We start from the raw sequence: 25,850 nt of genomic DNA on the forward strand, positions 1-25,850 counted from the left end.
TGTTTGACCTCACTTGGTGCTTCCCATTTGGTCTTAGGATTGGTCCTTTTCCTACCCAGCTTCTAGGCCGGCCCATGGCCTCTCCCACATATGCATTGTGAGATCTTAGAGGAGTCACACCACCATCAAGCTTCAGTTTCTTCATCTATTGAAGAGGGACTTCTTGAATAAGGCCACATGGCCCAAGCATCCCCAAGGCAATCTCCCAAGAGCACGCCCATGTGCACACAGCCTGGGATTTATCAACTCTTGTCAGCCTTAGGCTATCAGACCTCATTTGGCATCCTCACACCAGATCAGACAGGTGTCTATATTGAAACTTTATTACAAAATTATAAAGCAGAGCTCTGTAACAAAAATACACCTTGGGGTTTGCTTTAACACCCAAGTTAAGTCTGAGAGAATTTTAATATAAGCCACTTGAAGAAACACATTTACATGCAAAAGATCAACAAATGTACACAATATATATTGAGCACTAATTCCTGTACACATCATTCTTACCAGTTTGGGTCCAACCATTTCAACATATTATGAACCAGTCAGCTATCCAAGTCTTTTAAAACAAGTCTCAAGTGAAATTTCAGAACAATCACAGCAAAGCCACAGAATCATTGTGAATTAGATGTTTCCATGATAATTAAGACCTATGTTACAGTTCTGTTCATATCTGAACTTATCTGAACCAGTTTTATCTTTTCAGCATGTTCTGCCTCAGGGAATAGTGAGCCCCCAAGTACCACTCATTCACTATATATTACAGCCTCAGTTGTCTGAAAATTGTTTCCTTCAAGCTTTAAGGACTTTGCCATATTTAGTTCTCATGTTCTGGGATATATCTGAGCTACAAATATGAGAGGCAGGAGGGAGCATTCAAGGATAAAAATCATGTTTTCAACCTAGGTGAGACAGTCACTGTAATGGGATGTTAGAATTCTTTTATTTGGTATAATAATAAGGTACCTGTCCACCACCCCTCCCCCTGCCAAACAAAAAACAGGGTTATTTAACACCATTTTTCCTAAGGGAAACCTTCACCAAAAGAAGTTAGAAGACTTAAAGGCAACTTCTTTCTCCAAAGTAACATCAGTTCTAATTCTTACTGAGGTCACTAACCAACCATCAGGATATTATTTTTAATTCATCTCTTAGTGGGAAATTGAGAGGTAGGGAGAGGTAAGGTCCCAGCAGAGAATTTTAAGTAGGGAGAGAGCCAACTTCTGCCCCACAGTTATTGCTATATCTTAACTGAGCTGCACATATGCAAACCTGTTTCACAATACAACTGAGTAGCAGCTAAATCTTTTGCTAAACTGGTAGGCATTGTAAACTATAGTATTTACCATCCAGCAGAAAGGTGAGATGATACCTTCACAGGGAAATCGCTTGATTTCCTCCAGATGCCTACAAAGGCTGTAGCCCAGATCAAACCATCCAGCACTTGGTAAAATGTTGAGATAAGTTACCCAGTATTTAGCTGACAACTACTTTATGAAATTATTTCATTCTTCCAGAGGGGATTAGTGGTTGAAGATGGCAGGAAAACCTCAGTATGTCTGCACTGGTAAACAAGTCAAGTCCCCTTACAGGTTTCCTGCTGCTTTCCAATGTCATGATTGGTTTGTCTAGTCTGAAAGACCTTGGCTGCATCATGGGGGCATCTGCCAAGGCCCTCAGGTGTTTAGGGTTTGCATAGTTCATCCAGTAGTTAATGGTAGCACACAGCTCTTTAACAGCCTGTGCTTGTCCTTGGCTAAACTTCTCCAGCAAACTTTAAGTCCTTTGGCTCGTTAGTGGTATAAAGATCCTAAGAGGACTCAAAATCATCACCTACTCATCGCATGGTCCTTCCTAAAGGGATTAGAGAATGCTGCTTCCTAACCTGCACCCAACTCAGTAGGCTGAGAAGTGAAATGGGAGAGAGACAGAGTCCTCACCCACCTGGGGAAGTGAGACTTCCAGCTGTCTGCCCAAGAGCTGAATCCAGCCTCAGTTAGTCCCTTCTGATAACTCCTAGGTGCTCTGCCTTACATGCTGTCTCCAGGAATTTCATGAGAAGTTTAGCTAGAGAAGATCAAGGCTCTTTGCCTAAGTCTCCATGCTTCAGTGAGACCATGCTTAGAACCTCCATAGGAAAGAGGGACTTATATTCAACGGAAGGTGTTTTAAAACTCCTGTCCGTGGGAGAAGTCAAAGTTAGGCAAAAAACTCATTGTTTCCACCCAGCATTTTCCCTTTGCTCAAACTAAAATTAAGGATGGTGTAAAGTCAGGCCCCAAGAAAAGCAGAGGTGAACTATGCGCCATCTGTTGCATAGAGAGACAAATTTCCCAGCAGGTTAGAAGCCAGATGCTTTGCTGGCTCCCAAGATCACGCCAGGGGACAGAGCTCCCCTTTCAATGACTGGAAAATTTCAGTAGCATTCGTGTTTCATTTCTCACCGAAAATCAGTTTGCTGGTCCAAACTCTGTCGTAAGGAGGATCACCATTGATTTGCTAAACTAACATCTTTTTGGTCTGAAGAAACAAATGGATTTTAGTCAATGTAGTAAGAGACTTTAGCAAAGGTCGGTTAAAGCACAGAAGAAGGCTAGAGAGACGAGAGATGAATTCAAAACGAATCCAAATGTGCATTTGGAGAGGACAGTCATTCTACCAGATGTCTGATTGGTGAAATAGAGGCAAGCAGCTCAGTGGGGGTCGGTGGGGTACAGAAGGATGGGCAAAACTGTTTAGGTTCTCAGAGGAAGATATGGTCTAAGTTATGGAAGTCGTGTTTTCATCTACTACCATCATCACATCAAAATCACTGAACCATGGACTTGCCCATGTGATCTATACCTGTTCCCATTGGCCTCAGGCTCTGCCAGCCAAAAGGTGCACCCCTATGACAAGACTGGCATGCACAGAAGTGACACAGCATTTTTGCTTGCCCTGGTCTGGGGAACACTTCAGATTTTCTTGTTAGCCTGCCCTCTTTGCAGTGGGCCAATCCTGAGCCCAGACACCTCAAGCTATGTCTCTGTAAGGCACTGAAGGAGCCGGTCCAAGCCCTCAGGATAGGAAGACGTGCACAGCTCAAATCACGTACTGCCAGCAGATGGGACATTCGTTCATGTGCTTGCCACACTAGGTACACGTTACCATGTGGCCACACTCCAGCAGAACACAGTCAATGGGTGAGTCCATGCAGATCCTACACAGGTTCTCCTCCAGTCTGGGTGGCACTTCTCCCCCTGTACAAACACAGGGCAGAGGGGACAGTAAGAAGTGTCTAAGTGTATGGAGCAGTGGGGGGATGGAGGTGGGGCAGAACAGGCACACTGTGAAGAAACCCCTAAATCCACATACTTCCTTCAAAGAATTCCCAAAAAACATTTCCCCAGTAACTTATTCCAGATGCTTGTTCAAATCTACAACCTGACTTGCAGAGGTGCAGATGAAGAGTTAAATATTTGTAGCTCAGATATATCCCAGAACATGAGAACTAAATATGGCAAAGTCCTCAAAGCTTGAAGGAAACAGTTTTCAGACAACTGAGGCTGTAATATATAGTGAATGAGTGGTACTTGGGGGCTCACTATTCCCTGAGGCAGCACATGCTGAATAGATAAAACTGGTTCAGATAAGTTCAGATATGAACAGAACTGTAACATATGGTTCATTAAGGATTGCAAGGCTTACCTGTAAGCCAGCTTAATAAATTAATACATTTATTGACTTTAAATTTTATAAAGCCAGGGCTCATAAGCACCCCCGCCACCAATCTACCTCCAGGCCTCCTCTGAGGAGACATCCTGGTGGAAGGGCCCAGCGGAGATCACAGCTCCTTTTCTGTGCTACCCCCACAGAATTGTATTCATACCCCCGTGGCTGCTCATTGCACTGGATTAGAATTTTTAAGTTTAACTAATTTCCCCCCTATTCTATGGGCTCCTTAATTCAGCAAATTCAATCAGTTTCAACAGTTATATGCTTAGCATTTATTCACTATGTGCTCTGAAGTCAGATATTCCTCTTTGAATCCCTAACAGGCCGGCACACAGTAGGTATTCTCTAAATGTCTGAGAAATAGACATCTTCCAAGGCAATGATAACAGCACACATTTACTGAATGGTCACAGGTACGAGGCAGCGTCCTGAGTGCTTTGTTTTTCAGGACAACTCCTGGAAAAAGTTTTTCACAACCTCCAAGTGTTTCTCCAGCCACCTCTGGGGATAAGTGCATGTCACCAACATCCAGCACCCCATCTGCTTTCCTGCTAGAAGGACACCTTTCAGGTTCCTGACTTAGCTAGCTCTTTTACAGAGACTTGAGCACCCACAAGCCTACAAAAAAACTAGAATGCTAGGATCCCTGCGAGTATAGGTGGGGTCTTCTCATCATACTTGTAATATGGAGGATGCTGAATAGCACTGGTTGGCTCTTGATACCAATTGCTACCCCTTCTCTGCAGGTGTTGGAAGCCCAGGAACCACATTTCACAGATTCCCTTGACAGCAGGACTCTGCCAATAAAATGTACTTGTGTGAAATCCAGAGGGTAGAAAGGAGGTGGAAACCATTCTTTTCTCCTCTGCGGCGGCAGATGTACAGGCTGTATGTTGGCCTCCATACTCCCCCGCCAGTCACCAGCCTTGTGGCTATGGGGCAGCAATGACCTCACCAGTAGTTTCCAGAAGTTTCCTGGTTTCTGAGTGGCAGCAGCAACTGTGAGTCTGTGGAAGCAGCTACAGCAAAGTAAACTGAAAGCTAGTGGGTGCAATACTCCTGCCCTTAACTTTTGCCACTACTCGCCCCTCCAATAATGAGCAGCAATTTCTTGTATCAAGGCTTTTTTTTTTTTGCTTGAAATATCTAGTGGTTTCTGTTTTCCCATCTATGGTAGCTGTAAAATATGTCTGCAAATTCTTTGATTCTTCTTTCTTCAAAAGGTTTGAATGTGAGCTGGATTTAGTGACTGACTTCTAACCATTCATGCTATGTGACAGAAGTGATGCTATGTGCTTTCTGAGACTAGGTCACAAAAAGGATAATTTCCATCTGTCTCCCTCTCTGGATTGCTCACTCTGGAGGAGGCCAGCCATTATGCTGTGCGGACATTCAATCATGGAGCATGGGGACAGGCCCGTATGGGGAGGATTGAGGCTCGCTCCAGCATCTGGCACCACCGTGGGATCCATGTAAGAGAGCAGCAAACCACCTCAGAAGTGGACTTCCAGCCTGTCAAGCCTTCAGATCTGCAGCCCTGGCAGAGATCTTGAGACCTTCATGAAACACCCAGAGCCAGAACTGCCCAAACTACTTCTGAATTCTTGGCTCATAGAAATTGTGAGGAATGTTTATTGTTGTTTCAAGCCATTATTTTGGTGCAATCTGTTGCATACACCAGATAATCAATACACCATCTGATGCAGAGGTTGAACCAGGCAAACGTGAGACTCTCTGAGCTGATAGATTAATGAACGATGCCCTTGAATGGTTGGAGACTTTGGTTCTAAGCTCTAGCTCTTCTCCACCATAATATTTGTCATGTCAACAACCCATAGGTATTCTGGGCACAAAATTCCTTGACCCTTGTTATGTGAAGAGGACAGGAGTACCAAATGTGCAAAAATAAAGAAGGGTTTTACTGTTTCTCAGGGAAACTTACAAAGAGAATGGTAAGAGGGGATTAGGCCAGACTTAGCTGGCCCAGGTGCCCATTGGCTAGGGGCCCTGTAGGGAGGGAGCCTGCCTGGAATGTATCACGCTTATACGATGGCAAGGCAGGGAACATCTATACCACTAACTGTGGAAACTGCAACGATGAAAGAAATGATCTCATTAGAAAGATGAAGTCTATTTTTCCATTGAGGTGGTTGGTACCTGCTGAACTAGTTCTCTGCTGAGCTGCTGAAAGGGGAAAGGAAATGAATCTCCAGGAGTATCCAACTGGCTTCACCTCCTAGATTCCTGACACTTCACTGATCCCCATTCCTAGGTGATGCATGAACCTTATCATCATCTAGAATGTTCAATCTTTCACTCTGTGAACACAAGCTCTTGTCCTTCCAGTTCTCACTCAAGTAGATCCACTGTGCCAAGTTCTTCACCTGCATCAAAACCTCCTACCTGGTGCCCCATTTTCTCCTAGTTCCTACTTATCTAAACCCCCAAGTGGCCTCTCTACTTGTAGGCCACCATCAAATTACTCCTCCTACAACTCAAGGTGGATCATGTCTCTTCTCCGCCTAAAACACCAGTAGTTCTTGCTTTGTAGTTCTTATTTGCTAATAAGGATTGTGCAAATTTGAGGTAGTGTTATATAAAAAAGATATTATCTAATCCTCATTTTATGTACCCACTATGAAATAAGGCAACTCTCCCTGAATAGGAACCTGGAGCTGCCGGCAATCCCGGCCCACACGTTGGGAAGCCCAGCGGTACCAGACTCTCCATTCTTGGTTTTCTTCAGCTCCCTTTCTTTGTGGCCACCTGTCTTATTAGGATCAACCCCGTACTCATACAGAGTCTGAGCCAGTCTGGCGAGTTTCTGCCCTTGTGATCTAACAGTGTAACCAAAGTGCCTGGGACAATACCTGGCCCACAGAAGGGGCTCCATCAGCAGTAGCTGCCATCATGCTCATGACCAATATTATTCGTATTGTTTTGACACTTTGAGGATGACCACGGCTTATACTTCTCTGAATCCCTATGCCCTCCAATGGGGCAGTGTAATGGTTAGCAGGCTTTGGAGTCTAACAGTCCTGAGTTTAAGCCTTAATTTGCAGTTTTGGATGGTGACCTGGTGCACTTGGGCAGGTTGCATACATTCTCTAAGTCCTGTTTCCTTACGTGTCAAATGAGGATAACAACATATGCTTCCAAGGATTGTTGGGCTAATTGAAACTGTAAAATGCCTAATCTGGGGAAGCAAATAGTAAATGTTAGCTGCTGCTTCCTATTATTACTGCTATTTAGTCTTCTGCTTGAAGCACAGTAAACATTTGTTGGCTCACTGAAGCCACCACCCAGAGGAAAACACTTGTAACTCTCAGTAAGAAGTTTGAGAGGTAGCTTGGTCAGGCACCAAGGGAGCACGGGTCTCTTGCCCAGCATCAGCAAACGAATAAACCAGATGAGAAACGACAGGCTGCTCACTTTGCTTGGAACGCCACCTCACCAGCAAACATGCTGGGCTGTTTCTCCCTAGCACTGCGACGCTGGGAGCTCTGGGCTGTGGTCCCATGGTTGGCACTACTTTCTCTGTCGTCGTTACTAAACCACCAGCATTTATTTGTGGTCATTTAGGTAGATGATCAAAGCTTGTTCACTCAGAGTTTCTTTTACTAATCTATTTTACTTACTGACTTAACTAAAAATAATTTATTAATGACTTTCTTTGCAGAAAGAGTGGAGGAATGTTTGCTTCTTTTACAGATTACACTGTATTATCACTTGGAATCATGCAGCTTAGGATCTGGAGGGAGCCGAGCAGCATGCACCTGACCCTCAGTGTGGTCAGGAGAGTCCAGGGCAGTACAGGTGACTGGACATTTTCTGAAAGAAGGCCTGCTCAGGGTAGTCTTGGGCAATTACTGCCTTTACCCTATCCCTCCAACACCTCCCTGCCAGCTAGCTATTCAAGGGCTTGGATTTTTTAAAAGAAAAAAAAAAAACCCCCAATGTGAATCTTCCACTGGCTGATGAGGGTGAAGAACCCCCTACTACCCAGCTAGGGCCCCTGTACAGCACACGTGTGAAAGCCTGTGAAAACAGGCCTTGGCCCTGCAGTGGAGCCAGGCTCAGAGATCCCAGTCTCCTGGCAACAGCAAGGACCCTGTGAGAGGGGCCAGGAGTGGGCGATCCTCTGTGGGCAGGAGGTTGGGAGGTTGTAAAGAACTGGTACTTGATGAACCAGGGGACAGAGAGCCCCAGAATACACTGTTCCTTGATTTAATAATCTACACTCCTTGAGGATGATATGTTTCCCAGTTCCCAGGGACTGACTATATTGGGGAAATGAGGGAGGGAAACCTCATTTGTGCTTTGCCTGCATTACCTCTGTGGAAGGAATGGCTGCTGCGAGGGATTCTGGCCTCAGCCCTGCTTTTCGTGCCTATGGCGCTTGTTATTTGCATGTAAGTATTTAATAATTTATACTTTAATTCCTTACCAGATGGCTAGGATTGGTTATGAGTTCATACACTTCAATGAGAGAAAGTACGTATTTTATTGAGAAGCCAATCTTAGAAACGTTGTAGGTGGCCCGGGGCAGGCTGGGGCTCCCTGTGTGCTGGTATCTTGGGCTTCACACTCCTCCCTCCGGCACCTGACCCTGAAGTCACATCCTTTGCTATTACGACTTCACTGAGCTCCCTGGGACAAGGAGAATAATGCCAAATCTTTTACTCTTAAAAGGAATAATAAAACTTTTTGTTATTACCTCATTTTAGATAAGAATTTTAAATTGTCCCTAATCTTTTACCCTCCATCCTTCTCATGTAGCATCTGCGCCAGGATTTTATCACGTGAGGCACTGAGGCTTCTGTACTTATCCCTGAGCCAAAGTGACTGCCTTCTCCAGAAAAAGCCCTCCTAAAAAAACAGAAAGGAGATATTAAGTCTATACTTCCCCCGCTTTCTCCAGCAACAGTACTTGATTCTCCTCAAATTTACCTGATTCGCACCCTCTTCTGAGGGTTTATCCAGAAGTAGAAAGAAGCCCCTTGGAGGAAAACACACACAATAATTAGTGATTCATGCTATTTTTTATGTCTCTCACAATGTGTATCTCTGTCTTATTAAGACTAACTGGGTAGCTCAGTCCATCATCACAAGCAAAATCACTACAGAGGTGGGATCCTGAAAATCATTCCATGCATGCTGAGCTTCAGAACTTCTCTGTATCTGTCCCTTATAGACCCACAGTGTCTCTGGGGAGACCTCTGTATGTGGCTTGGCATGGAGTGTAGGCAGGATTTCAGCCCCACTCACCTTCTTGGCCACTGGCCAAGTGCCCTTGTGCAGTAAGCGAACTGCTCAAGCACACCGGGCAGAAGCGTTTCACTCTCTCCAGAAGCATTTTACACCAGTATCCTTTGGACTCAGTCTCACATGACATGTGTCACTTGCTGGTGGGGGGGGGGGGGGGGGGGGGGGGTGGAAAGAAGGTGCTTCTATTTTCCTACCTGCTTTATCCTATAAGTTGAATCACATCAAGTTATTGCTGAGTCCAACTAGCTCACTAACTTTCATATGTCAGACTCTCACCGATGAGTGAATGGGTCATGAAATCAGTTCAAAGGTCATGACCAGCACTGAAACACAAAATATTCTTTTCAATACAAATGGAATAGAAAAAAATCAGAGTGCATAATAAGTTTGTTTTAGAAACCACTTATGCCTATATGGCACATGTAGTGGGTCATGACATAAAATGGAGCTCACAGCCCAAGCACAATGATCAGTGGAGAAGTCCCCAGTGGGAAGGAACCATCTTCTTTCTACTACTCACTCTCAGTATGACCATGGGGCAAGATCATTTCCTTTTCTCCTTCTCCATTTCTTTATTGTAAGAAGTAGAGATAAACTCCTGTCTGAGGTCTCTCCCAGTTAAAATTCTGTGAGGTTTGGTAAAGGCAATAGAGACTGGGGGCCCATAAGCCAGTAGGATGTGAAAGGATGACTGACAGGAAGGGCTCATATATTCGACCTTCCATCAGCTTTGAAGGAGACTAGCATCCAGGACCATGTGGCCTTCTCTGCCCTTTCCCCAGAGCCTCTGAGCAGACCTCTGGCCAGGCCTCATGTCCACCCCTAGCAGGAAGAGGTACAACCAAAACCTTTCCCCTCCAGCCACTTTCCTTCCAGGCCTAGTGACAGCAGATGCGACTGTGCCAGGCGCATTCTAACTCAGCTTTGTCTGGGGAGCTGCTTCTGAGAGGCAGTAGGGTAACTAATCTTCCTGCCTTTGACGGTTTCCTCACCGTAAAATGATGTGATTGAAATAGATGAGTTCTAAGCTTTCCTCTAGTTCTAAAATTCTACTTTGGAATGGCCAGATCAGTATTTACCTTGAGCCTCCTTCTTCATCCAGCGCTGCCCTTCTACGGGAGCACATCTGTTTTGAAAGAAAACATGATCATGATTATCCATCATGATGGGCACTATTTCCAAATCTTTACTCATCTTTTTATTCTAAATCTCATCTACCAGTGGGATGATAACCTTTCTGAGGACAGGAATTCTATTTAACAGTCCTTGGACTCTTCCACAGTACCTAACTTGGATCATGCAGGTAGCTTGCAATATATTTCACTGATTGTTTTAGATGACATTCAACAGATAATCCCTAATGAAAACTCTTGGAACTAGGAAAAGAAATTATCTGCGAGGATCCTAAACAGCATCATTGTTTTAAAGTCAAGAACAAGAGTAGAAAAAAAAAGAACAAGAGTAGGGCGCCTATTATTACTGCTACTATCCGTTATTGTCGAGGAGGTCCTAATCAATGTGATAAGAAAAGTGAAGCATTGTAAGGGAAGAGACAAACATTTGCATTTGAAGTGATGAACAACCTAAAAAGCCGAAGAGGATCAACTAAAATTTTATTGGAAATAATATGAGAATTCACTAAGATACAAAATCAAGAGATCAATATACAAACCTCAAAAGCATTCCTATACACCATGGGTAACTAATTTTAAAATGGAAGAAAGATCCCATTTACATCAGCAAAAATGCATAAAATACCTCAGGGTAAACTTAACAAAAAACGTGAAAGACCTATGTGATGAAAACATTAAAACTCTTCTGAAGGACTTTAAGAAGATATGAATACATGACCCCGAGATACCATATTCCTAAATTGTTGTAAAGGTAAAAGTTCTCCTCAATTTACCTACTAATATAAAGCAATCTTATTCAAATCCCATGATAATTTCTAAATTAAAAATCTAGCCAGCTAATATTATGCTGGAAAACATGAAGGAAAAAACATGAAATGTATGAAGATCAAAGGGCAGGAGCTCACTCTATCAGATATTAAAATAAGTTATTAAGCACCTGGAATTAAATAGCGTGTTTCTAGTACAAGAAAAGGTAACTGGATCAACACAATAGAGTCCAGACACAGATAGTATTTTTGATCAGTGAAGAAAGAATGAACCACTCAGTACAGGGTTTTAAAACAATTGGATCTTCATGTGGGAGAAAAAGTTAAGATTCTCTGCCTCAACCACACTAAACAGCAAATAAAACAAATTCGAGATGGATTAAAAAATGCAACAACACATGTTAACCAGAAGAAAATATCAGACACTATTTTTATACCGTCAGGTGGCAGAGGCCTTCCTGCAAACCCGCACCCGCCGGGCCCTGCAGTGGGACTGGCGGTGGGGCCCGGCACGCCTCCTGCTCTTGCCATTGTCCTTCTCTCCCCTGGATCGTTTGTCTTCCTCCTCTAGATCTAGAAAACTTTTACATTAAATATACTAATCCTTTCAGTGGCTTTCATTGAATTTCAAAGTTTCAAATATCTCTCAGGGTTCTTGTCTTCAAGGAGGAAAAACAACCGTGGATTAAGGAGCACAGACTTTGCAGTTGAGCACCACTGGGTTCTACCTTTGTTTGGGGCCTTAAATTGATCTCCCTCATCTGTGAAAGAGAGATGGTGATACCATCCTCACAGGAGTGTGGGGATTAGATCAGAAGATGTATGGCAAATGTAGTCTGAAGTTTGGCATAAATCAGTACTAAGTTCACTAATGGTGTCACAGGCAAGGTGACCAATCTATCAAAGGCATCTGCTTGTCATATCAGGCTTAGAAAGCTCTTTCCCACCACAAGATATAAAAACATTGCTTTTTGCCTCTATTTTTTTCTAATACTTTCATGGGTTCTTCTTTTCTTTTTGTTGAAATATGTTTATTTAAGGTGATAAATAGAGATCTGCTGCTTTTTGCCCCCCCCCCCATATAGTTAAGGAGCTGTTTTATTACCATTTATTCATCTTCTTCCACTGATGAGAATATTAAAAGGGGACATTTCAAAAGTCCTAGGAACACACGGGTCAGTCTATTGCTGGACTCTGCATGCTGCTTCAGCTCATGGTTAGGTGGCATTGTTCCTTACTGTGGAACTGACATTGCCTCCTCTTTCCCCCTTGAACACCATTATTGTCTACCACAGGGAAAACATTACATGGCCTCTGTCCTCAAAAAGCTTATCATCTAAGTGAGGAGAAGAAATAATGAAACATATACATATTGAAATATATATATATAAATGCCAGGTTAAACTACATGGACATTAAAAGCACTATGGAAGCTTATATAAATTCCAAAACAGCAAAAGGTCTTTTGCCACCTGGAGGTACAGTGGTCACTGCCAGGGCAATGGCTAATGACTCCTTTCCCAGAGGCCTTGGCAAGCTGAACCCATGCTAGCTACCAGTCTCCTAGACTCAGAGACTCACCAAGAGAGAACTCACTCGGTGCAATCTCAACTGATTAGTATCACAGCATTGATAAAAAGTCACAATGCCAGAGTATGACTTGACAATGAGAAATATATCTGTTCCACAGACAGACTTGCTGTGTCTAGACAATCAGGGGGTTTCTGGTCATCACCAGGGCAAGGCCTCTGGCACACTAAAGCGACCTGACCAAGTGACCTGCAGGTTCACGTTTCTCTTTAGCAGTTCATCCATCCAGTCAGGTTTTACTCAAGACGATAGGCCAGGAAGCCATTTGGTCCTTAAATATCTCTACTCTGAAGTTATTGCCCTTAAGGCTGTGGTCTTGTTTGCTTTTTATCACCCTAGACTGAATGATTATATTATTGTACAAAAGACAGAAGTGCACTTTAAAATATTTAGTTCACTTAAATGTTTCCATGTTTATAAAAGAAATATTTCAACATTTGTGTTCTGTTCAATAAAGAAAATTAATTGTTATAACCCTGTAAAAAAAAACTCTCTCTGCTCTGCTCCACCATGCGTTGACCTTGGTGTTTCTCTCTTGGGGAGCTGCCATTTAAAAAATTGCTTATCATATTCACATTGCAGGGGAGAGGAATGCCTCACCATGGCCTCTAAGAAATGGTAATAAGTCTCACAGAAGGACTAGGACCAGGAGGACTGGAGTGTTTAGGCAAGGGTTCATGAAGAAACGTGAACTTGAGTTGGCTTTGAGAGACTCAAGGGACTTCTACAGAGTGCAACAAGGGAATTTTAATGGGAAAAGGAACAGACAAAAGTAGGAACAGGCATGTGACTGGGCATCCTGGGGAGCTGCTCTGGCTGGAAAGAGGGCTGAAGGGACAGTTAGAAAAGATACATATAGGAAATGAGGTTGGGTTGGTATGGTAGAGTCAGGATTACCAGCAAATTAAATCACTGTTGTTGTCAGCCCTGCCTGTTGGGAAAAGTAACAAACCATTCTGTTATTGCAACAAAAGGCAGGCAGGCAAGCCAGCTCCAGAAGGACTGTCAATACCGAGTGCTTTAGAAACGCTGACATGGGCTTTTGGCTGCAGTGATCTGACTGAACCTATTTCCCCAATGCCTTACATGATGGGGAAGAAAGTTGCTAAGTAAATCTAATGAATCAACAAGATCACACTTTTATCTTTTAGCCGTGTCCTTTCTTCCAGGGTGACTGATCGCTCACGAGGTGGAGATCACACATCCCTCATAATTCCAGTCAACAAGGAAAGAAATCAGTGGTAGGACGGGAATGACTGGTGTCAAACTGACATAGTTTTGAGTTGAAGATATTTTACTGTCAAGTCGACTCTGGCCTTCTTAAACCTCTCAAAACAGTCTAAAGGCTCATTATCTGGCATCAGTTCCACAGAGATCTCCTGCAAGGGGGGTTCCTTTAAAAGTCTCTGGCATATACTTTGTAGGAAAAGCACAAAGCATATCTCAGTCCTTGTGACTAAAAAGGAATATCGAGTAGTAAGAAGTGGGAGAGAGGCTTTGATTTTCAGTTTGTGGATACTGAATCTAAAGACAGACTATCCTCTGGAAGCCTGAACTAATTGTTGTCCTTACCTCAATGAGACAGAAAACTGCAATCAACGCCATCACTGCTCCTGCCACTGTTGATGCCAAGATGACTTTGATGTGATGGTCATGCCCCAGAACTTCTTTTGTGAACTGAAAAAATAATGGAAAATGACTTTTTAGAAACAAAGAGGTGGAAAGGATGAAAGCTAACTATTCTAAAATCTCATTATTTCAGGCAGGTAACATAAATGTTTTTGAAGAACGTACCAAATCTAATGCTAATGATAAATCAGTATTTTCTTGGTTTATCTTGGGTGTTAGGTCCCCTCCTCATCTACCCCAGCAATTGTGGCATCATTGTTTGAATGAGCACAGTGGGAGATCACTGTCTTCCCCAAAGTCCAAAGCCAAGACAAGACATAGACTAGGGGCCGCGGCCATGGTCTTCCTGCCTGGGTGCTTCAATGCCATGTCCTAAACTGACTAACAGGCTGCGGGCCACGTTTTGGGAGTTATCCTCACCTCCTGGAACTCCTGCTCTTTCTGTTCACTCTGCACTTCTGGACTCTCATTGATGTAGTTTTCTGTTTTCCACTGGTCTGTATCCCAGTCTGCCCTGGGCTCCTTTGCTTCTTGCTGCTCACTGAGAAGCTTCATCAGGAGGCCAGTCTGGGAGATGAGCCTGGCACAGGCCGGTTTCAGGTCGGTCTCCGAGCAGCCCATTTTCAGAGTCCAGATAACATGAGAAATGAGCCTTCTCACATCACTGTTGGTGATGAGGGACCGCAGCTGCTCGTTTAGCTGAGCTTCGAGGTGGTCACCTGGAGATGAGCTCCCTGGGAAAGGGAAGGCTGTGGACGTGGAGGGAATGTCAGTGCCCACATTGTCGTGTTCCTGCTGTGTTTTCTTGCTGAGTTTGGGAGTTGGCATAAAGTTGTCTACAGTCACCGCAGAATCTGCAGCGGAACCCTTCTTATGGGCAGTGACTTCAGGGGTAGGTTCTTCTGGAGCAGTAGGGTTTTCTGTAGAAGGATCCAAAAGAGAAAATGGTTCCAGAAAAGGATTTTCCTGAGAAGTCAGTTCTGATGATGAAAAAGCCTCTTGTGAAGGGGAGTTCATATGGCTCATTGCAGCGAATGGAGGCTTGTTCACAACCATCGGGCTATTGTGTGAATCTTTATTGCTGAACCGTCTACTCATTTTGGCCTTGCGTATTTTGTGAACCACATCCCACCATGTTTCAGGAAAGAGGTACTTTTCTCTGAAATGTGAGGTTGGTTGAGAAGCCTTCATATTTCTAATTTTAGCACTTGCAGCTTCTAAAACAAAAATACTGTCAGCTAGGTCTTTTGATTTTGATGTAATCTCAGGTAGAGATTTTGGGGTATTGGAAGCAGAAGGGCTGCCCATCAAGTACTGGACAGAAGGGACGGCTGCCTCCTGTTCCCATTGGAATGAAGACTCTGTGTTGAAGGAGCTTCCTGCGGTCTCCCTGGGGGGCTGCTCCACGTGAGGCTCCTCCAGCGCCCATGGGGATGGCATCGTGAGCCCTTTTTCTTCGGCTGTGCTCTCGGCAAGGGGCTGGGCCCTCGGCTTCCTGTTGATGCCAGCCTTCCTCACTTGTGTGAGTTGCCTCTTACGTATGCCCTTTGGGCCCTTGTTGACCACCTTCATACTCCGCAGCCTCTTCCCTACACTCTGAATCTCTGGTGGGCTGTTTTCTTGTAATTGGGCAGTTTCCAATTTTTTGGCGGAGATTTGGTGTTGAAACTTGGGACCCAGAAGTTTGGAATGTAGAAGCATGGCATGTAAGATATCTTCCGGAACAGAGATTTTTCCCCATTTATTTTTGTCAGCGGAAGTGCTGGATCCAGGTGGAAGAGAAGTGTTCTCTGCGTTGTTTTGCAAATGCCCCACAGGTTGATGTCCTCCTTGTAAGTTTGAAAGAAGTTTTTTAATGAATTGTAATAACGCTAATTCTGCACCTTCCAGATATCCATCAGAGAAATAAGGTAATACGTAGTTTAGTGCACTAACAACACTTTCCTGGCTAAAGTCTGCTTGCTCGCTTTTGAAGGCTGACAAACTGATGGCATTTTTGTCTGCGGCCACCTTCTCTGGCTCGATAGTCAGCTCAGGGCTGCTACTCTTCTTCCGGGATAGTAATGCCTTCATGAACGACCCTTCTGGGTTCCCTATAGATGTTTCACCATCTATGAAAAAGAAGAGATTGCTTTTCATCTTACTACGCTGATGGACAGTGACCGCAATGGGGTTGGGGGTAGGGGAGGGACTTGATACTATGGGTGAATGTTGAAACCACAATGTTGGTCATGTGAAACCTTCATAAGATTGTATATCAATGAAGCCTCAATGTTAAAAAAAGGACAGACTTTTGATAGAAAGGCTTTTGATAATGTAAGACTGATAAGACAGCTTTTTGTCAGTCCACAGCTATCTATCCCAGTCAAATAAATTGGGAATCAGCAAACATTTGAGGTTCGAATAGGAGAAAAATAAACACAAACTTAAACCTTTGGTCGGCAACAACAAAAGGAGAGGAATGTGTCTTTTGAAGAAACAGCTTCCTGCTAGGAACACTCCATAGTGCAAAATACACCGTGCAGGATTATTCCATTGGTCCCTGAGGGCCAATTGTCTGTGCTCAAGAGAAGCCAAGGCTAGAAGACAAATGCTCCCCCTCAGCTAGATTCTCTGCAGATCTAACACTGACTCCTCACGTTCACATACCCCATCCTGTAGTGCTTCACATGCAAAGGGAGTGTGAAGCTTTCTCTCTTAACCTCTGCAGTGTGTTCCTGTTCTTGCTACCATCACAGATGACCACTCCACCACCCACTGCAAACAAGTTCCCTTCTGCATATGCCCTTCTCCACCTACCCACCTATTCCTTTGCTTGATCCCTGCTTCCATATATCCCAGCCCTCATAAGAGAAGGCTCTATACAGGGGAAAAAAAACAAAAACAAAAAAACACCATGTCTACCCTGGCTCTGCTTAAATTTGAGCAGGGATCTGGGGTGTGGGTTAAGAGAGCTGTCAGGTTGTTATGTCAATGTGGAATATTCAATAAACCAATGGAATAATACTGAGGTCCTAAAATGCAAAAGGGAAAAAAAAGAAAACTTTTTCAGATGCCTGCTTTGCTTTCATTTAATTTCATTTCTAGTATTTCCAGCTCTACTTGGGTAACCATCTAAGGCTTCTGACTACGTGAAGGTCAAGGGCAGCTGCACAAGTTCACTGGCCAGCTGGGTTTATTTTCCAGAAGAAGTACAAGTATTTTTGGTGGTGGTGCTGAGGGTCAGAGGGGGAGGTAAGGGTCGTGACGAAGGAGGAGCATGCGCTCGCAGAGAGCTCCAAGCTGAAGCTAGCTGACCTGAGCACTAGGCTACAATATATAACATTTGGATCTCATTTTTCCTCACCTATAAAAGTAGAATGAAAATGCCTCTTTTGTCCATCTTTAGTGGGAGAAGGGAGTGATATAACAGGCAAAAAAATTTTTTTTAAATAAGCAACGTTGTATTTATACAAGAAGCAAAGTATTATTTATGATGTGCCCCAGATCATTTTATGATGTGCCCCAGAGACCAGTATCCAAGTTATCTGGGCATGAAAGCACATTTTGGAAGTCATCAGGTTAGTGCCAATAAACCCTACTCTATAGAAAAATACTTAAAAGCACCTGAGTGTTTTGGGAATAGAAAGGCTTGAGTTCAGAGCAAATTTAGAGTTGGACAGTCTAAGAACAGAAGAGCCTTCCCATCCATTAGGAGGGCTGAGCAGCAGCTTCTGGTTAAAGAACCAGAAACTCTTAGGTTCCAAAGAAAACTTTTATTAAATAGCACCACTTGTACTCTTCTGTAAAAATTGCAAAAACAAAATAAAGAAAATATATATCTATACTTATCCTACAAGACAAAGGGCACATGAGACCTAATGCATATAAAATCAGTTTGTGAACTGTAATACGTGTGTAAGTTCTCATTCAGGGGTTAAGCACCAGGCAGAGAGCACAGCACACAGGATGTGGCCACTAGTGTTCATTCTTTCCCCTCCCATTCCTTTCTCTTGTTCCTTTAAGTATGTGGATTGCGGTCACTGTTAGCTTAATAATGTAACTGAGAATCTGACTTTTAACAAAGGAGTAGTTCTTGGAAATGTAGGGAGTTGAACTCTTAATGAATTAATAAAAATAATGCAATTAATACCATTAGTTTGAAAATTAACAGTTAAAACATAAATAAAACTTATCATCGGGTAATGGTAACTCACCACAATATGTGGTGCTTGTCAGACATTCACTGTCACAATGCAGCTTGACTGTGTTGCAGAAGACCTCAATATTATTCTTAAATTGGCAGAGGCAGCAGGCCATACGGCGAGGTAAAATCCTATAAATTGAAACACAGAGAATTCAATCAGTGGTAAAGGAGGTACTTGACTGGGTAGAAGAGGCAGGCCCAGGCCACCCACAGGGCTGTGCAAAAGGAGTTCTTGGCACATATGGCCTGTGAGGTTGGCTAGGGATGAGTTGGCCAACTGCTGTTCTTGAATACTGTAAATAAACAGGAGGACAGAGATGCCTCACAGTAGGGTAAGAATGGAAGTGGGTATCGTAGGCCTAGAATAAAGCTGATAGGGATTAGAACTGGGTGACACTGATCTGTTAAAAATAAATGATATAATTGAGACAACTGAGGAAATTTGAATATCAGCTCTTCATTAGATAACATTATGCATAGGAATTTCACTTCTTCAGTGTGTTTTTAGTATTTTAAGTATATAGGGAAATGATTTGGATACCCAGCGAGGAAAGCATGTAGCTGACAAGAGAGGGACTGGCTGGCAGATGCGGTGGGACGTTGAGGAAGACGAGGCTAGAGCAGGGGCCAGTAGATCTGACGGTGAGGGGAAGACAGTCAATTCTCAGCTGACCTGACAAAATTGGCGAGAGCAGACTGCTAAAGGCAGGGGCCTTTCCCATAGTAATCTTGTGTAAGGCCATCAGATAGCCTTAGCATAATACCAAATTTCTGTTAGCTTGATATATTGGAGGGGGATGGCACAATTTAAGGTGCAGTAAGTTGTGTAATAAATTGTGAAAAGCCGTACAGAAACATTTTTTTAAACATACAAAGATAGAAAATGAAATTTGACCCTTCACATTGTATGTGAAAACAAAGTAATAAAAATGGATCATAGATAGACCTAAATTAATTAACCAACAAGTATTCAACTTATTAAAAGAAAACATAGGAGAAAAATCTTTGTGACTTTGGATCTGGCAATGGGTTCCCAGACAAAGATTTCTTAGATAAGACACAAAAAAGGCACAAACCCTATAAGAAAAACTACTAAATTAGAGCTAATCAAAATTCAAAAATTAAAGACTTCTGGTCTTCAGAGATACTTTTAATAGAATGAAGACAGGCTATAACCTGAGAGAGGATATTTGCTGAACACATATCTGAGAGAAAGGACTTTTTCCAGAATATATAAAGCACTCTTAAAACTCAACAGTAAGATAAATATCCAATTAAAAAATAGATTTGAACAGACATGTCATTAAAGAAGATGTCTGCACATGTATAGACAACATCATCAGAGATTAGAGATCTATTAGAGAAATGCAAACTAAAACCACAATGAGACACAACCACACACCTCCAAGAAAGGCTAACATTTTTTTAAAACTGAATATAAGGATGAGGTGAAGATGTGGGGCAACTGCCAACTCAGTATACTGCTTTCTGGGATGCAAAATGGTGCAGCTACTTTAGAAAACAGCTCAGCAGTTTCTTCAAAAGTTAAATACATAACTAGCATATGATGCTTCAAAAACATGTTCACACAAAGACCTGCATATGAATGTTTGTCATACCTTTTTATAGCCAGAACTAGAAATAACTCAAATGTTCATTAATTAATGACTGCTACGGAACTCTACTCAGCGATAAAAGGGAGGGACAGCTGTGACAACATGGATGACCCGCAAAAAGATTATGCTAAGTAAAAAGAGCCAAACACAAAAGGTTACATGCGATATGAGTTCACTGATAAGACCTTCTGGAAAAGGCAAAAACTGCCAGGATGAAAATCAGACTGGTGGTGGCCCGGGGCTGGTGGTGGGAGGAGGGGTTTGCCTGCAAAGGGCCATGAGGGGCCTTTTTGGAGTCACAGGGCTTCTGCATTTCAAATGGTGGTGGTTACATAACTATACATTTGTCAAAATTCATCAAACTGTACACTTAGAAAGCGAATTTTATTACATGAAAATCATATTCAATAAGCCTGACTTAATAAAAATAATGAAACTTAAAAAAATCAAGTAAGTGAAAATAAATATAAGAAAAATCAACTTAACAGTTTTTCTAACTTGGGGCTCATCATGACGATGCTCTCCACTGTTTTAAGTGTCACTTGGGTTTTTCCCATGTCTCTGAAGGAAAAAGCACAAACGTTTATGATACAAACCCAAAGACAAAAACTCTATACTTAAAAAGATACTTAATGACACATTATTACTTCAGTTTTGGCTTCTTTGTCTAGCCAGCCCCAGTTTACTTGCCACAGATAATAATTCCAGAGAGAAATTACTGAAGAAATTTAAATTTATTTGCATCATCAAATTAATGACCTTGGCCCTGAACACTACGATCTTGTTGTCATCACCCTGCTTCTCATTCTCACCTGCACCCACCACTCTAGAGTATTTACTTTTTAAAAATACACCTTATTCCTCCTTGCTTTCTGGGATAAATTATGTTTCTACACGCATCTACACATCCCATATCTTTGCGCATTCTTCAGCGCCACTCTCTTTCTCTGATAGCTTGTCTTGCACATATACATTCTTTCTTAATCCTTTCTTTGCCCAAAACTCTTATTTCAATAACCCAGTTAAAATATAAATGATTCCTTTTTAGCCAAAATGCAAAATACTAAATCTTTGATGAAAGTAAAGGAGCAGAAATCATCTCATAAGCCATGAGATTGTTGCAATACTTACAAATATTTTAATGCTCTCAATTTGAAAAAATAAGAATCTTCAACAGTTGTCAGAAGATTATGACTGAGATTTCTGAAAAAATACAATAGAATTAAAATTATCTGCATTTCATGAAACATATTCATTTTTTTTGTTTTTTTTGGTATGGGACTTAAAGGTTAAAAGAAGAAACTCTTATATGTCTTTACCTATAAATCACACTTAGAGTCTGTAAAGCACTCTCGCTTTGGGAGCTACCTACCTAGGTCTCTGGATGATAAAGGGGAGAAGAGAAAGAGGAAAAACACAGAAAAAAGTTGGAAGCAAAGACTTTTCAAATTGGGAATCCCACAACGTGAGCTGGGAGGAAATCCCCTTGCTCTGAAGGAAATGGTATTCCTAGGTCCTCCATAATTCAAGGTGCTTTTCTTTCAGTTCTGGAAATTAAAACAGTTCCACAGTTTAAACCTTGCTGTGACAGCAGGACCAGTTCCTTGGTTTTGGATCCAAAGAGACAGGGATAAACCTGAGAGGAGGTGGTAAAACCCTTACTCCCGTCACAGCCTTGGCTACACTGCACGCAATCACCTGTTGACTTGTCAGTCTCCTGGATTGTCAGCTCCTTGAGGGCAGGGACGACACTTTACTGTCAGTGTCACTCCTTGTCTGACATGGTCCCTGGTGTTTACTAGGTATTTAATAAATGTTTTTGAATAAATAAATAACATTTTGCTTACGCATCAATAAAATGAACAAATTCAATTTTCATGCAAATTTGTATTCCAAAATGCTTCTCAATTCTTTAAAACAAACAACAGACCAAAAAAAAAAAACAGGAAGGAAAACTCTTCTTGTAAATTAACATTAATCAAGAATCATTAGTGCATTTTGCAGAATATTATTGTCACAACTAAATCTATTGGGCTGCCAGGCATCTGCGATCAGCTTTTCACATTTAATCCTCACAATAACCCTCTGTGCTACATATTATTATTATTGCTACCCCATTTTACAAGTGAGGAAATTGAAGTAAAGAGAGGTTATATAACTTGTCCTAAATCATCAAGCTAGTACTAAGAAGCAGAACTGAAATCTGAACTCAGTTCTCGTTCCAAAGCCTGGGTTTAACTTGTATGGGGGAAAGGGATTTAAGACAGCTTTTACTTTAACCTCAATTTTGAGAGCACTAAATATACAAATAGCTTTTCAAATTTGATCTACCCATCTGGGAAACCTCTACCAGAATTACATTTTCTCTTTTTATTCCTTTTCCCTAATCACCTCCCATGCTTAAATATCTACTTAGCCTGTCGTCATTAAGACTTTAGAGATTTAAAACCATGTTGCAGGAGTATCAGTGAAAATGATGAAGTAAGGATATCTGAAAATTTATCCTATAAAAGCAACAACAACAACGACAACAACAACAAAATCACTAGCAAGAAATGGTCAAACCAGCTTTTTCAGAACTCTGGATATTTAATCAGTGGGCTTACAGCAATGTGGGGAGCATTTATTCAAGAAAAACATTAATTTCTCTAAAAAACAGGGAGATCTGTGCTGCTTTAACTTCTCCTAGACCTTTGCTCTGCATCCAGTGGTAGCTTTGAAAAACAGCCCGAGGTCCTTCACAGCCTCCTTCCCAAAGACTTGTCTCTGTGTTACTATCTGGTGGTGCCCTGGAGGACCTTACCTGAAAGGTTTGCCTTTGACCTGACTGGGAGCTGCCAAGTGCTAAAAGCCTCTCCTCAGAGGGCATTTTTAAAAACAATTACAGGCAAATGGTTTAATATGGTACGTTTGGGAGGCAGTGGACAAAAAATAGCCGAACCAAAAAGCTTAAAAAGACAAGTTGAGGGAGGAGATGTTCATAGAGACTTTGAAAGGCTCCAACACATTCCTGGGAAACTGGAAGCCCATGAGACATATTTCTGAGAATCTAGAAAAAAACCATCAGCACTAATCAATGAGTTCAGCAGGGTTGTGGAACACAACATCAGTAAGCAAAAATTAGCTGTATTTCTGTACACTAGCAGTGAACAATGCAAAAATGAAATTGAGAAAACAATTCCGAATGTAACAGCATCACAAAGAATAAGTCTTAGGAAAATTTTAGCCAAAGAAGCGCACGATTCATGCACTGAAAACTATGAAACACAGTGATATGCCTGTGTCACACAGAACTCGGCTGTGCCACAGAGCATTCAAGCAAAAGGGAGGAAAACCCCCATTCTTTATTGGATAGTCAGGAAAGAAAGTACAATGGAATGAGGCTACAGCAATGTATTTTCTTTATGACTATTTTGCATAAGACAACTTAACACAAACATCTCCCATACCTCAAAGGTTCCTACTGCTCACACATAATTCACGTCAGGGCTAAACACTGTTTGAAAGGTATTTTTCTGGGTGACTCGGGAGAGAAGATCCCTGTGGCAAGTTTTCAGAATTTCTTTCATTTAAAAGAAGCTGATGGCTGACACCAGTTGCTCCCTGGAGAACTTTCTGCTAAACCTAGTTCTTTCAGCGCTGTGTTCCAAGAGCAGGAAAGAGTTAGGTTCAGAAGTGGAACTGTGAGGCCCACACACCATGGAGAGCGTCACAGTCGTGGATCCCTGTGACAATGCAGATGTGGGTGTTACATGATGGAGTGTGGTTGTTGCCTGTGCAAAAGATCAGGAAAGCGTAGCCTGCCATGTATGACTCAGACATGTCTCCTGGCCCCTCTGTACCTTAGTTTCCTCATTGGAAAAAAAATGGATCTTACAAATTTTTCAGAGCTCATACTGAGCTTACCCCCAGCTAACTAGTAACTGTATCATGTTTTTACACATATTCATCGTGTATTCAACTTACATTGTGTGTAAGAACTGCATTCCATGCCAGGCCTGAAATGTTCCAAAGCTCAGTTCTGCAATTAGATTGCAGCCAAGATTTCTACAAGAAAAAGAAGAAAGAATTATTTCAGAACATTTATCCTTTGGCAGGGATTCTAACCCGTATATGATGAAACATAACCTCAATACTTCCTCGTACACTAAAGAAATCTCACTATGGAAGGTATTTGTTTTGTTTTTAATATTTGTATGAAAAAATAGATTGTATATCAAGTATACTTGTTGTATAAAAAAGAGAAAGATGGATTAGTAATGGACATCTTCTTGTTTTTTTCCTGTTATCAGTGGTATTATTAGAGAAAATACAAATAAAATACATAAAATATATTTTTATGAAATATTTATACTTTCATGTTTGTACATGTATTGCTAGATACAAAGGAATAAGTGCCCAGAACACTTGTCTAAGTGATCTTTAATTCTCTAGAAAAGGATTCCATGACTGCACTGCTGACATCTTGGGCTGGATAATCCTTGTTGTGGGTGCTGTTCTGGGCACTGTAGGCTGTTGAGCAGCATCTCCGGGCTCTGCCCCACAGATGCCAGCAGCATAACTACAGTCTGACAACCAAAATGTGTCCAGACACGGCCTAGTATCGCCTGGGGAGAAAATCACCCTACTTGAGAACCCCTGCTCTAGAGTGAGTTACTCTGATCCATATGATAATTCTTACACTAGTGTTTCCTAGAGACAAAAAGGATGTGGCCACATAATTTTAGTAGCTCTCCATTTAAAAGATTTCAATATAAGAGGTTTACAATTAAGTTTATAAAAATTCCAAACATAATTAAATTGTATTTGTAACTTACATAAACTGCAGAAAAGGTAGTGATTCGAATGTGCATCTTTCAATACCCTGTATTTTATTGCAGGATAAATCTCTGGGAAAAGGAAAAGGAAAAATATTGTCTCAGTCATCAGATATCTAATTAGCAGAGATAACTAGTAGAGGTTAGAATAATCACATTGAATAAGTAGCTCTTATCTAAACTCTAAACCTTAGCTATTATTATGTGAACCTTCCAGAGCTCCTATCCCTGCCCTCACCCAAGTCTCACTTTCATTATCTTCATAAATAAAATACACAACCATAAATCTTGAGAGATTGTTGAGATAATCCTTCCTGACAGCAGAAGGACTGATTAGATCAACTTTTGTGGTCTTATCAAATTCCATAGTAGGAGCTAAAAAGCTTTTATCTCCATATATAATTTCCAATATTGAAAAGAATATTCTCACATTTGCTAACCTTCCTGGTTTTATTCTTTCTAGGCCATTTCAGCACCAGAAAAAATAAGAGATGCTCTTTCACAAAATTTGAAAGGAAGTTACACCTCTAAATATAATTACTTTGAACTAATTCAGAATTATACTTTCTATTATTTTAACGGAAGTTCACTTTTGATTTCCATTGCTATAATAGTCCATGAATTTAACTGCTTCAGTTGTACAGTGGTGGGACAACAAAAAACAACAACATGGTATTGGATTTTTATTTTAAATCACTCACTCTTGACTATTACAGGTGACTCTCTTATTTCTATTGGTTCAGGCTTAATCCCTCACTTTTCACCTAGATGCGTATTAACTCTTCTGAAGGGTATGCCTGCCTCTGGTTCACTCCTTTCTAATCGGTCCTGCACAAAGTCACCACATTAACTCTCCATGAGTGGTTCTCAAACACCAGCATCGCCTGGGAATTTATCGAAGATGTAAGTTCTCAGCCCTACTCGGGACCAACTGAATCAGTAACTGTGGGGTGGGTGCTTGGGCTGTGAGAAGCCCTCCAAGTGATCTTCCAGCAGGCTGAAGTTTGTCCTAGAGTGCTGCCGAGATAGCATGACAGCTTGTTCCCCTCGGCTTGGCCTTCGAAGCCCCAGAAGGTCTCGCCCTAACACCCGATGTACTCTATAGGACAAGCTATTTTTCCCTTGTGCTGCCT

At 41.9% G+C, this 25,850-nt stretch overlaps 1 protein-coding gene and 1 pseudogene across 4 annotated transcripts; one reads left to right on the top strand and one right to left on the bottom strand.

Annotated features, from left to right (window-relative positions):
* LOC140849100 (DNA ligase 3-like) overlaps positions 1-25,850 on the top strand; it is an 854,661-nt pseudogene that overhangs the window by 34,126 nt on the left and 794,685 nt on the right.
* Positions 308-25,298, bottom strand: LOC140849099 (leucine-rich repeat-containing protein 37A-like). 4 transcript variants are annotated; one of them, XM_073235353.1, is made up of 11 exons: positions 24,718-25,295; positions 23,867-23,947; positions 21,032-21,103; positions 20,387-20,461; positions 18,295-18,413; positions 14,519-16,209; positions 14,042-14,146; positions 10,059-10,105; positions 8,662-8,710; positions 8,429-8,580; positions 3,135-3,236 (listed from the first exon to the last, which is right to left on the bottom strand). In XM_073235353.1, exons 2-10 carry the CDS (start codon positions 23,884-23,886, stop codon positions 8,467-8,469), a joined length of 2,292 nt encoding a protein of 763 aa, XP_073091454.1. In that variant the 5' UTR covers positions 23,887-23,947; positions 24,718-25,295; the 3' UTR covers positions 3,135-3,236; positions 8,429-8,466. The 4 variants fall into 4 exon arrangements, with proteins under 4 accessions (XP_073091455.1, XP_073091454.1, XP_073091453.1 ...); XM_073235352.1 differs by lacking the exon at positions 3,135-3,236 and adding an exon at positions 3,625-8,361 and having other exon boundaries at positions 8,471-8,580; positions 24,718-25,294; XM_073235355.1 differs by lacking the exons at positions 3,135-3,236; positions 8,429-8,580; positions 8,662-8,710 and adding an exon at positions 9,173-9,302 and having other exon boundaries at positions 24,718-25,297.

This window comes from Manis javanica, chromosome 4 (assembly GCF_040802235.1).
Source record: "Manis javanica isolate MJ-LG chromosome 4, MJ_LKY, whole genome shotgun sequence".
In the NCBI taxonomy this organism is placed as follows: Eukaryota; Metazoa; Chordata; class Mammalia; order Pholidota; family Manidae; genus Manis; species Manis javanica.